Raw genomic sequence first — 13,310 nt, forward strand, 5'->3', positions numbered from 1 at the left:
TATCTATCTGTTTGTCTATCCCCATATACCCCCTCCATTATCTATCTATCCCCATACACCCCCTCTATCTATCCCCACACACCCCCTCCATTATCTATCTATCCCCATACACCCCCTCTATCTATCCCCACACACCCCCTCCATTATCTATCTATCTATCCGTCTATCCCCATACACCCCCTCTATCTATCTATCTATCCTCATACACCCCCTCCATTATCTATCTATCTGTCTATCTATCCCCGTACACCCCCTTTATTAGCTATCTATCTATCCTCATACACCCCCTCTATCTATATAATAAATGCAGCATCCATGTGATAGACAGACTTCTCAGAACCGACCTCATCTATAATTATCAGGAAATAAATTGCAAATGTCTATACGTATTAAAACATAAGAACTGCCAGACTTGGTCAAACTAATGGTCCATCTCGCCCAGTCTCCTGCCTTCCAACAATGGCCTATGCCAGGTACCCCAGAGGGAATGCACAGAACAGAGAATCATCAAGTGATCCCTCCCCTGTCGCCCATTCCCAGCTTCTGGCAAACAAATGATATTAAAAGAACATTAAGATTGCGAAGTCAAGCACTCAAAGGTTAGGAAATGGCAAGAATTAGGTATTGTCTGTGCAACATTAATTCGGTTCCCTTGTACATATGCATTATGATACACACTATCTTTCCCACAGAACATTCTTTCAATATAAGGGGGTTTTTAATGCAATTTCTTAAGTGTTTTAAAAAAATTATAAATTGAACAAAACAAAATCATCATCACATGGACCCCCACATTAGCAGGGTTGGGAGCTTTAGCTCCACCACTCTGTCCTCCAATATTTGAGCTAACATAGTAACCGGTAGCAGTCGAAGACTGTTGCATTCTATGTGACCTGACACTAGAGGGTGATGGAGACACACACCGTTTCCCAATGGGTTTCACAGCTATTTGCTAGGGAGCAGGGGAATGGTGAGACTCAGGAATAATGGTTCTGTAGGGGAATGTGCTGTAAAGACCCCTCTGCCCCTGTCCGCCCTATCCCCCGCCAGCCTCTCCTGCCCCCTCCCTTCCCCTGCTGCTATCTCTCCCAGTTCCTGCTTACCTCCTGCTTGCTGGACTGCAGCAAGGAAAGCGCTGAGAGCACAGGAGACGTAAACTCCGGCACAAAGCCTTCCACACCCGCAGCAGTCACCTCCTGGTCATCCTGATTGTCTATTTCTCCAGCTTGTCCTCCTCCATCGTATACCGGGCAGGGAAGTCTGTATCGCAAGACGTGCAGGACCTGCTTAGTGCCATATATCTGCTCCTGCCATGTGCCATTAACCCTATCATCTACGGCATGAAAACCAAAGAGATCAGGGACAACCTTTGGAAACTGTTCAAGAAAAGGTCTGCCTTAGTCCCCTTTAAACCAGCAGCCATGAGCAAAAAGAGGTAACTCCAGTTCTTACACCATGCCCATCCCCATGGCATCTGGGCTCCTAATTCTGTCTTTGCACTAGCTAATCAAAGAACCAGTTCAAGAATTAATTGCACTGTTCACACCAATGCATTTCATCAGTAAAACTTTTGTCATTCTGGGGGGTGTCTTTTCCACTCCCCTGAACAACAAAAGTTTTACCGATGAAAGTCCAGTGTGGACAAAGACTTAGTCAGAAAAATTGGACAAAACTTTTGTAGATTTTTCAACCTGCTCCAGAGCTGGTCCAAAATCTTTGGGATTTTAAATTGAAAAAAAAATTCAAGAAAATTTTCACAATTTCTTTTTCTCTCCCACCCACGGGCACCCCAAGTTCTGGGAGAAACTACTCAGAAATGACGGCACCACCTGGCTGTGCCTGCAGCCTTTTGCACCTGCTGCAGGTATGTGAAGAAGGGAATGGACCATGGATAGGAAGGGCCAAGGGCAAAAGTGCTTCTGGTCTGTGCTCTGCAGCATCCCTTTATCCCTCTCTACTCGGCCTCCAGCTCTGCCTCAAATCCCACCGCTTGCACAGGACATGTCCTGAAGGTAGATCAGCAACAGCACACACACATCTGTGCACAGGTGGTTCACTTGTGTTTAGGAATTACCATAATGAACATAAGAACGGCCACACTGGGTCAGACCAAGGGTCCATCTAGCCCAGTATCCTGTCTTCCAACAGTGGCCAGTGCCAGGTGCCCCAGAGGGAATGAACAGAACAGGCAACCATGGAACGATCTATCTCCTGTCATCCAGTCCCAGCTTCTGGCAAACAGAGACTATGGATCAGACCCAAGGTCCATGTAGCCCATGGTCCTGTTTTCTTCAGTGGCAGTACCAGCTGCCATTCCAGAGGAAAGTCTAAGAACCCCACTGTAGGAAGATGTGAGATAATCTGCCCCCCTCCCCGCCCCAATTAAGGTCTCATCCTAGCTCCTAATAATAATCTCTGTCACTATTTATTTCTATTACCGTAGTGCCCAGTAGCCCTAATCGTGGCCCAGGACCCCATTATGCTCGGTGCTGTACAAACACAGAACAAAAAGACATTCCCTGCCCCCAAAACCTTACAGTATAAAAATAGAAAACAAATGACAACAAATAGAACCAGGCACACCGATGGTGGGGAGGGGCACAAGGAAACAATGAGATAATATGGCTCCATCAGGAGCTCTTCAGTGAGCTGAAAATCAACAAGGAACCCCACAAAAAGGGGAAACATGGATTCACTGAAAATTCAAAACGCTACACCAGTGTTTGCTATCATCATGCATCATGGACCGGTACTTGATATCGGGGCCCAGTAACAGAAATCATCATGTTTCCAAGATCATCAAATCTCCATGAAAACATGGGCCAATTGCTAAGGATGAGTACAAAAGAATAGCATAAGCATGTGGGGACAGAATCAGAAAGGCTGGACGAGTTACTCCTGGCAAGGGACATAAAAGGCAACAAGAAGAGGTTCTTTAAATGCATTAGGAGCAAGGAGAAGATGAAAGAAAGTGGGGGCCCTCTACTTAGGGGGGAGGAGACCTAATAACTGATGACATCCAGAAGGCTGAAGTGTTTAATGTCTGTTTTTGCTTCAGTCTTCACCAAAAAGGTTAATTGTGACCAGATGCTTAAGATATTTAATATTAACAAGAAGGGGGGAACCGGAAGGAACACAAGCCAAAATAGGGAAAGAGCAGGTTAAAGAATATTTAGCTAAATTAGTTGTATTCAAGTTGGCAAAGCCTGACTAAATTCACCCTACAGTACTTAAAAAACTAGCTGAAGCAATCTTGAACCATTAGCAATTATCTTTGAGAACTCATGCAGAACAGGTGAGGTCCCAGAGGACTGGAGAAGGGCAAACCTAACACCTATCTTTTAAAAAGGGAACAAAGAGGATCCAGAGGATTATAGACAAGTCAGCCTGACTTTAATACCTGACTTCAATACCTTCATTAATAATCTGGAGGATGGCATGGATTGCACCCTCATAAAGTTTGCAGATGACACTAAGCTGGGAGGAGCGGTAGATACACTGGAGGGTAGGGATAGGATACAAAGGGACCTAGACAAATCAGAGGATTGGACCAAAAGAAATCTGATGAGGTTCAACAAGGACAAGTGCAGAGTCCTGCACTTAGGACGGAAGAACCCCATGCAGCGCTACAGGCTAGGGACCGAATGGCTCAGCAGCAGTTCTGCAGAAAAGGACCTAGGGGTTACAGTGGACAAGAAGCTGGACATAAGTCAACAGTGTGCCCTTGTTGCCAGGAAGGCTAACAGCATTTTGGGTTGTATAAGTCGGAGCACTGAGAGCAGATCGAGGGACATGATTGTTCCCCTCTATTCGACACCGGTGAGGCCTCATCTGGAGTACTGTGTCCAGTTTTGGGCCCCACACTACAAGAAGCATGTGGAAAAATTGGAAAGAGGCCAGCGGAGGGCAACAAAAGTGAAAGATATGAAAGATACTGGAACAAATTATTAAACAATCAATTTGCAAGCACCTCAAGAATAACAGGCTTGTAAGGAATAGACAGCATCGCTTTCATAGAATCATAGAATATCTGGGTAGGAAGGGACCTCAGGAGATCATCTAGTCCACCCCCCTGCTCAAAGCAGGACCAATCTCCAATTTTTGCCCCAGATCCCTAAATGGCCCCCTCAAGGATTGAACTGCTGGGTTTAGCAGGCTAATGCTCAAACCACTAGAGCTATCCCTGCCCCCCCACACACACTTTGTCAAATACAAAGCATGCCAAACCAACCTAATTTCCATCTCTGACAGGGTGACTTGCCTAGTGGATGGGGTGACACTGTAGATGTGCTGTATCTTGATATTAGTAAAGTTTGATATTTTGTTATCTTGATATTAGTAAAACTAAATGTATAATCACAATAAAAAAACAGTAAGAGGACCCCAAAAAATGCCACTGTGGCTAAACAGTAGAGCAAATGAGGTGGTTAGACACAAAAAGACATCATTTAAAAAGTGGAGCTCTCATCCTACTAAGAACAATAAAACAGAGCATAAACTCTGGCAAGTCCAGGGATGAGGGGTTTGGGAGGGGACTCTGGGCTGGGCCAGGGGGTTGCAGTGGGGGGTGGGGTGCAGGGTCCTGGCAGCACTTACTGCTGCTCTGAGGAAGCAGCCGCCAGATCCCTGGGGCCTCTAGGCGCATGGCAGCCAAGTGGCTCTGTGTGGTGAGTGCTGCCTTCGCGCCCGCAGGCACAGCCGCCTGCAGCTCCCGTTGGTCACAGTTCCCAGCCAATAGGAGCTGCAGAGCCGGTACTCAACGCACAGTCAACCTGTGGAACTCTTTGCCAGAGGACTTTGTGAAGGCCAAGACTATAACAGCGTTCAAAAAAGAACTAGATACATTCATGGAGGATAGGTCCATCAATGCTATTAGGCAGGATGGGCACGGATGGTGTCCCTAGCCTCTGTTTGCCAGAAGCTGGGAATGGGTGACAGGAGTGGATCACTTGATGACTCCCTGTCCTGTTCATTCCCTCTGGGGCATTGGCCGCTGTAAGAAGACAGGATACTGGGCTAGATGGACCTTTGGTCTGACCCAGTATGGCCGTTCTTATGTACTTGGGGCAGGGACAGCACGTGAAGCCTCCCTGGCCACCCGTGCACCTAGGGGCCGCAAGGACCTGGTAGCCGCTTCCAGGAGCCATGTGGAGCTAAGGCAGGCAGGGATCCTGCCTTAGCCCCGGGCCGCCGCTGTACCACTGACCAGACTTTTAATGGCCTGGTCGGTGGTGCCGATCGGAGCCACCAGTGTCCCCTTTCGACCAGGTGTTCCGAAAACCTGGATGAAATCAATAGACAGAAGGTTTAAAACAAATAAAAGGAAGTACGTCGTCACACAATGCACAGTCAGCCTGCAGCACCTGGTGTCCTGCATCTAGTTCTGGGCACCACATTTTAGGAAAGATGGAGACAAACTGGAAAGAGTCCAGAGAAGAGCAACAAAAATGATACATGGTGTCGAAAATCTGGCCTATGAGGAAAGGTTTAAAAAAACTGGACATGTTTAGTTTTGAGAAAAGACGACGGAGAGGGGGACCAGATAATAGCCATCAAATACATTAAGGGCTGTTCTAAAGAGGAAGGGGATCAATTGTTCTCCATGTCCTCTGAAGGTCGGACTAGAAGTAATGGGCCTCATCTGCAACAAGGGAGATTCAGGTTAGAATTAGAAAAATCTTCCTAACTCTCGGGGGAGTTGAGTTCTGCAATAGGCTTCCAAGGGAGGTTGAGGAATCCCCGTCACTGGAGGTTTTTAAGACCAGGCTGGACAAACACCTGCCAGGGCTGCTCTGGATTTACTTGGCCCTGCCTCCGCGCAGGGGGCTGGACTAGATGACCTCTCGAGGTCCCTTCCAGCCCCACATGTCCACAATCCTAACAGTGTTGGTCAGCATGATGAGCAGTGGCGTCAGCACACCAGGACCCACAAGCAACCGTACAATAACAAACCAGTCTGCAACGGAGGATAGCAATTTCTAATGGCCAAGGCGTTGTTGCTATAAACCACTGACACTGGATGGGATGGAGAATTGCTACATGCCTGTGCCATACAGAGCCCAAGCCTCGTACGTCTCTGATTCAGCTACAGTGACATCAGCTCCACAGGGGTTTCTAAGAGGAGCATAAATACCCTGTGTGCCTCAGCTCCTTTCATGCAATGCCTGAACTAAAGACAGTCTCCTCGCTGCCCTGGCCAAGTGAGCTGGATCAGAATTATCTCAGTAGTGTTTCTAAGAGCCGCTCTGGACACTTTACATCTTGCCAGGGACTATTAAAGGACTGTAAGTAGTCTCTGGATTTTTTAGGTGACAGATCTGAGAAACTGTCCCAGATTGAGGTATCATTAGTGGAGGTTTGGGAACAAACGGATAAACTAAACAGCAATAAGTCACCAGGACCAGATGGGATTCACCCAAGAGTTCTGAAGGAACTAACTGTAGTCTGTAACCTATCATTTAAATCAGCTTCTGCACCAGATAACGGGAGGGTAGCTAATGTGACGACAATTTTTAAAAAGGGGTCCAGAGGTGATCCCGGCAATTACAGGCCTGTAAGCCTGACTTCAGTACCAGGCAAACTGCTTGAAACTATAATGATGAACAATATTGTCAGACATATAGATGAACATAATTTGTTGAGGAAGAGTCAATATGGTTTATATAAAGGGCAATCATGCCTTACCAATCTACTAGAATTCTTTGAGGGGGTCAACAAGCATGTGGACCAAGGGGATCCAGTGGACATAGTGTACTTAGATTTTCAGAAAGCTTTTGAATAGGTCCCTTACCAAAGGCTCTTACTCAAAGTAAGCTGCCATGGGATAAGAGGGAAGGAGCTCTCATGGATTGGTAACTGGTTAAAAGATAGGGAACAAAGGATAGGTATAAATGGTCAGTTTTCAAAATGGAGAGAGGTAAACAGTGGTGTCCCCCAGGGGTATGTTCTGGGACAATCCTATTCAACATATTCATAAATGATCTGGAAAAAGGGGTAAACAGTGAGGTGGCAAAATTTGCAGATGATACAAAATTACTAAAGATACTTAAGACCCAGGCAGACTGCGAAGAGCTGCATAGGGATCTCACAAAACTGGGTGACTGGGCAACAAAATGACAGATGAAATTTAATGTTGATAAATGCAAAGTAATGCCCACTGGAAAGCATAATCCCAACAATCCCAACATTAGCTGTTACCACTCAAGAAAGAGATCTTGGAGTCATTGTGGCTAGTTCTCTGAAAACATCCACTCGATGTGCAGCAGCAGTCAAAAAAGTGAACAGAATGCAAAGAATAATTAAGAAAGGGATAATAGGACAGAAAATATCATGCTGCCTCTATATAAATCCATGGTACACCCACATCTTGAATACTGTGTACAGATGTGGTCGCCCCATCTCAAAAAAGCTACATTGGACTTGGAAAAGGTTCATAAAAGGGCAACAAAAATGATTCGGAGTATGGAACGGCTTCCGTATGAGGCGAGATTAATAAGACTGGGACTTTTCAGCTTGGAAAAGAGACGACTAAGGGGAGAGATGATTGAGGTCTATAAATCATGACTGGTGTAGAGAAAGTAGATAAGGAAGTATTGTTTACTACTCATAACACAAGAACTAGGGGTCACCCAATGAAATTAATAGACAGCGGGTTTAAAACAAACAAAAGGAAGTATTTCTTCACACAACGCACAGTCAACCTGTGGAACTCCTTGCCAGAGGATGTTGTGAAGGCCAAGACCATAACCGGGTTCAAAAAAGAAATAGATAAATTCATGGAGGATAGGTCAATGGCTATTAGCCAGGATGGGAAGGAATGGTGTCCCTAGCCTCTGTTTGCCAGAAGCTGGGAATGAGTGACTGGGGATGGATCACTTGATGATTACCTGTTCTGTTCATTCTTCTGGGGCACCTGGCACTGGCCACTGTCGGAAGACAGGATACTGGGCTAGATGGACCTTTGGTCTGACCCAGTAGGGCCGATCTTATGTTAATACTAATAATGTTGTCAGGATACTGGGGCTGAGATACCACAGGCATGGGGGCATTATAAAGACAGACAGATCCGCTCTGCAAACCAGCCATTCATTCTGTAGCCATTATAACATGCCAGAAATATTCTAACACAGAACGGCGGCATCCCTCCCTTCACAGCTCTGCGATCCCCGCACTGCCCAGCCCCAGCATGACAGGAGAGAGACAAAGCCCAGAACGGAATCTCTCCTACACAGATTTCATCCTGCTTGGATTCCCTGGACTGCAGGAGTTTCACTCTCTCCTCTTCATTCCATTCTTCTGCCTTTACCTGGTGAATGTGGTGGCAAATTGCACGGTTATCTACACCATTCGGGTGGAGGAGAGCCTGCACTCCCCCATGTACCTGATGATCTCGCTTCTTTCTGCCGTGGGGCTCTGCAGCACCAACGCCATCATGCCCCAGATGTTGCTGGGCTTCTTGTTCCATTCCAGCCGTGTCTCCCTGCCCGGCTGCCTGGCCCAGATGTTTTTCATCTACCTGATAATCATAATGGACTCCTCTGTTCTGCTGATGATGGCTCTGGACAGGTACGTCGCCATCTGCAAGCCTCTGCACTACGTGGACATCATGTCCAAGCGCCTGCTGGTGACGCTGACCCTCGCTGCCCTGATCCGCAGCATCTCTGTGGTCTGCCCCATGGTCATTCTAGCCTCCAGGCTGCCTTTCTGCCAGTCCAACGTCATCCAGCATTTCGCATGTGAGCACATGGCTCTGGTGAGTCTGGCCTGCAGAAGCACATCCCACAACAGCATCTTGGGCATGGTGGTGGGAGCCGTCATCATCATCTTCGATACCGTCTGTATCCTGGCCTCCTACACCTCCATCGTCCACACGGCCCTGCAAATCGCCTCAGGCAGCCTACGGCGTAAAGCCTTCCACACCTGCAGCACCCAGCTGCTGGTGATGTTCTTCATGTACTCTTCCAGCCTCTTCTCCTCCATCGTGTATCGGACTGGCCAGGCCATCTCGCAGGACATGCATAACCTGCTGAGCGCCGTCTACCTGCTGCTCCCATCCACCATCAACCCTATCATTTACGGTGTGAGGACGAAGGAGATCAAGGAGCGTGTCCTGAGGTCCTTCAGGAGAAGGTAAGTCGCTGGTGCTGAGCCACACGAGGCATTCCCTGCTCAGGATGACAAGGCTTTGCCCTCCATCGCCAAGAAAGAGGACATAGGAACTGCCGCAGAGGGCATTGGAGGATAGAGGTGTAACTGGTAATAGAGGGATCATTCCCCTGCAGAAGCTGCGCACCTTCAACTCCCCGTGACCGTGCTGGGAGCTGGAGGCACTCAGCGCCTTGCAGGGTTGGGACCTTCAGAGCGGACAGACCATACATCCAATCACAGCAGCCCGCTGACATGGACGCTCTGGGACCACGCACGCTGAGAGCCTAATGATCTCAAGACCCCTCCCTGGAACCAGCACGCCGTTCTTTAGTGTGTGCCGTCACTGTCTGCAAGGCCCTGGAGCAGCCCTGCCTGTTGTTTTATTTATACAGCAGTCAACATTTGCTGGGGTCTTTACAAACAGCACGTGGCTGAGACCCAAGGCCCAGAGAGCTGCCATGCCGATTAATTAAATGTAGAATAGGATCATCTTCAACGGTAAGGCGCAGACAGGTTCCTAGCATTCAGAGACAAAATTCCCTTTCCAGTTTACAATGTTTGAGGAGATGAGGCAGAAGAGACAGCCGGATGCACCGGATCTCATCCCAGGCCACTGCTGTGAACGGCATTTAAAAAGCTTTCATTGAAATACCACGTTGCCTGAAATAACTGTGGAAGTGGAAAAAGGGCTAAAGGGAATTTGGACGCAGACATCTTAGTTTTCTTAGGAATAGAGCAAGAGTCAGGCCAACTCTAATAACGTGAGACTTTAAGGCAGGGCCTGGGCGAGTGGGAAAAACTGTAAGAGATGCTGTTTTGACCTTGTGTTAGATAAGAATGGAACTCAGACCGTAGCAGGAACTGCGGAGAAAAGTAAGATATCAGGAAGAAATATGTATAAACAAGACACGGCTGTTGATCATTATTGTATGCAACGAAAGGTATAAATGCTTGCCCTAATTGTTTATCTGGCAAAGATCTGCCCAAAGACCGGGGACCCCCTGCCCGACCGCAGTCTTCCCTTCCCATGGCGCGTAATAAAGTGTCTCTGACTTGTTGCTGACAAACGCAGAGTGAGGACTTGTTTTCTTCCACATAACTGGAAACGGTCAGGGTTGGTTCTTCCCCCTTGCATTCTGCACCCCACAGCTCCCGAGGCGAGAGGCCATGCCCTCTCGCCGGAGCAGGCTTTAGGACTCTCTAAAACCACGCTTGACGTGTTGGCTGAAAGCAGAACTGTGACTATGCAGCCTGTCAGTCTCAATGCAGCAGGGGCCTAGACTGTGGGCTGCATAATCCCGCATTTTAAAAGAACTTCCAACGTCCCGAGGGTGGGAACAAGAGAGCGTTTCATGTGTCAAGAGTCAAACCAGTATGTCGAGAGTGTTCTGTGTAACCAGGAGCTGTATTACCTCCTTTGCATTTGACTGGGATTGTATTTCATTTCCTTCTAGGCCACTCTGGTGGAGGTAATAGGAGAGCACTCCCTTTTTCCAGGTCCAGTAAATCAGTGCTCGGTGTCAATAAATTAGCCACCTCCACTATTCAGAATTGTAAGAAGCCCTGCTTGCCACCGGAAGCTACGCTAGGGATGAAACTGACAGAGCATCTATATAGCACCCACCACAAGTTTAAAGTTGGGGCCCCAACTTTATGCAGCACTGTTAGGTTTTAACTTAAATGGTGGGGGAAGATATTCTGCTTAATTAAGAGACACTGGGAAGTCATGGTCTTCTCTTTGGGGTCAATCTCCTCTTCCATAAGGAGCAAGGATGAGTTTTGTGCAGGGAGGGTGGGGATTGTGTGTGGGTATTTCCCTATTTCCTGTCGGCCACTTCTTGACTCTCTCTCTCTATATAAAGTGCTCTCCGCATCTTTTACTGCAAGAACCAAGGACATTTTAAAAATGCAAAGCTAGTTTAAAGGGAAAAGAATCCTTGGAAAAAAGACCAGCTCTCTCATCCACAGCTGCTTTGGGGCTGGCAGCGGTACCGGTCAGCACTTATTCCATCCCCCTGTTTCAAAAATAAATTTAATATACAGTCCTCAAATAAAGGACATATCAGCTATTAAACTGATAAGAACAGATATAACTTAAAACATAACGTGTGTGTACTCCACGATCCAAGAGACACAGACAAGGCTTTCATCTCAGGGCCAAAAGACCAAAAACATCAAGACACTTGGTCACGGACTTTGGTAGGCCGAGAGCACTGTGGGTTTTTTTGTCAGTAAATTAAGGAGCATCAGTTCAAAGAGATACACACTCAATGGCAGCTTTTCAGGAGCTGTAAGTGGTGCCTAGGCCTTGCACTGACACAGGCTGGACTTCACCCTGCGTTCACAGATGCAGACCCAAGCATGATTTACACCTCCTCTGACCACAAACGGCTGGCACCCTGCATGGAAGTAACCAGATACACATCCAACAGCCTATTTACACACTTGTTGCAATCAAGCTAAGTGCACGTATGTCACACACAAGGATTTTTGCACACCTACTTGCATACCTGAGTCGATGCAAAAGTGAGGCCCAAGCAGTGGTTTGTTTCCAGCATGTCCCAACCCGTGCCTCAGCAAGTCATGCATCCGTCAGCTCCGCTGCCTCATGTCAAAGCCCAGAGCAGGTGTGGCCAGGGAGTTGTCCCGCACAGGGACAGCGCTATCGGCATACCTAGTATTTACCTGGCACCATATAACAGATTAGAAATAACGTGCACATTTTCAACAGTGAGGACAATTATCCATCGGAACCATTTACCACGAGATGAGGTGGAGTCTCCCTCATTTACGGTCTCTATGTTAAGACAGATGCCTTTCTAACAGAGCTGCGATAGTTCAAGCACAAGTAATGGGCTTGACTGAAAAATTACGGGACGAGATTATCTGGGCCCATATCATGAAAGCAGTCAAACTAAGTGAGCAAAATGGTCCCTTCTGGCCGCCAGATGATGCAAGCTCTGACTGTATGTGCTCAGAAGAACTTGATCTAAATTAAGCAACAGGATAACACAGGGGAAGGGGGCAGGGGGATAGGTCAAAGGCACAGATATAGGAAATGACAGCACCACAGTGGCTTCATGAAATCAGATTGACTCAACAGGGGGGTCTGGACAACACTGCTGTTTCCATTAGACTTTATGGCTCTTCCTTGATGCTTAACTCCAAACCTCTCGCCAGCAGAGCAGAACATGGGAGTTAAGAAGCACTGAGAGGAAGGGTGGCCCAGTGGTTAGGGCATGCACTTAGGACTCACAAGACCCAGGCTCAATTCCCTGCTCAGCCACATTCTTCTTAAGTGACCCTGGGCACATCACTTAGCCTCTGTGCCTTCGTTCTCCATCTGTACAATGGGATAACAGCACTGCCTACTTCCCAGGGGTGCTCTGAGGAGAAATACATTACAGATTGGGAGGCACTCAGATTCTAGGCTGACTTAGCCATAGTCATCTCCCAGGGTGCTTCTAACATGAAGTTTGGAAAAGTTGAGAGTAAAAATAAACCCCCTCAAGTTTACAACAGAAAGCTCACCAGGGAACGGCCATCTCCTTGAACCTGCAGCCGCAGCAGCCAAAAGGGAAAGAGCTGGAGGTTTAAATGCCCATCAGCCTGGGGGCGCGTGGCCGGTGATAAGATGGCGGGTATGAGCAGGGGCTTGTTGGGGTGCATGGAATTTAGGCGATAGCAAACACAGGGGTCAGGCAGGTAGATTGCAGAGGCTGGGTCAGGCTCAAGGTGGCAGTGGAGCGCGCTGAGAATGAATCAGTAGCTCTGTCCCCCACACTGCCCCACTACAGTCAGTGGAAGCGCTGCTGGTGAGGACGTGCTCCGCCAACAGGAGCGTCGTGTGGACATCAGCCACCACAGCAAATGATGCAGTGGCTACAAGTCAACTTAACATAGGTTGACGTATCTTTGTAGTGTTGATATAGCCTTAGCATCTGGCGAAGTTATGAATTTAAGCTCGCCGCTTGTCTTCGGAAGGTGTTGTGCAGGTTTCCCTTAAGGATGAGGACAAACGGGTCAGATACAGAGAATGACAGCTTTGTGAAAAGTGTTCACCCACAGGTGAGATGGCGTGACGGGACAAGTGCTGACAGGCCACTTCACCTTGAACAGACCCTTGAAATGTGCTAACTACTTAACCTAAATCTGTTCCACCT

At 47.7% G+C, this 13,310-nt stretch overlaps 1 protein-coding gene and 1 pseudogene across 1 annotated transcript; one reads left to right on the plus strand and one right to left on the minus strand.

Annotated features, from left to right (window-relative positions):
- The first annotated feature begins 8,185 nt into the window (after window positions 1-8,185).
- LOC102937749 (olfactory receptor 52K1) lies at window positions 8,186-9,133 on the plus strand. The gene has a single exon (XM_007067644.2). It carries the CDS (start codon window positions 8,186-8,188, stop codon window positions 9,131-9,133), a length of 948 nt encoding a protein of 315 aa, XP_007067706.2.
- A 1,956-nt stretch (window positions 9,134-11,089) lies between these two features.
- LOC114021260 lies at window positions 11,090-11,257 on the minus strand (annotated as a pseudogene).
- Between the last annotated feature and the right edge of the window lie 2,053 nt (window positions 11,258-13,310).

Source organism: Chelonia mydas, chromosome 1 (assembly GCF_015237465.2).
Source record: "Chelonia mydas isolate rCheMyd1 chromosome 1, rCheMyd1.pri.v2, whole genome shotgun sequence".
NCBI lineage: Eukaryota > Metazoa > Chordata > Testudines > Cheloniidae > Chelonia > Chelonia mydas.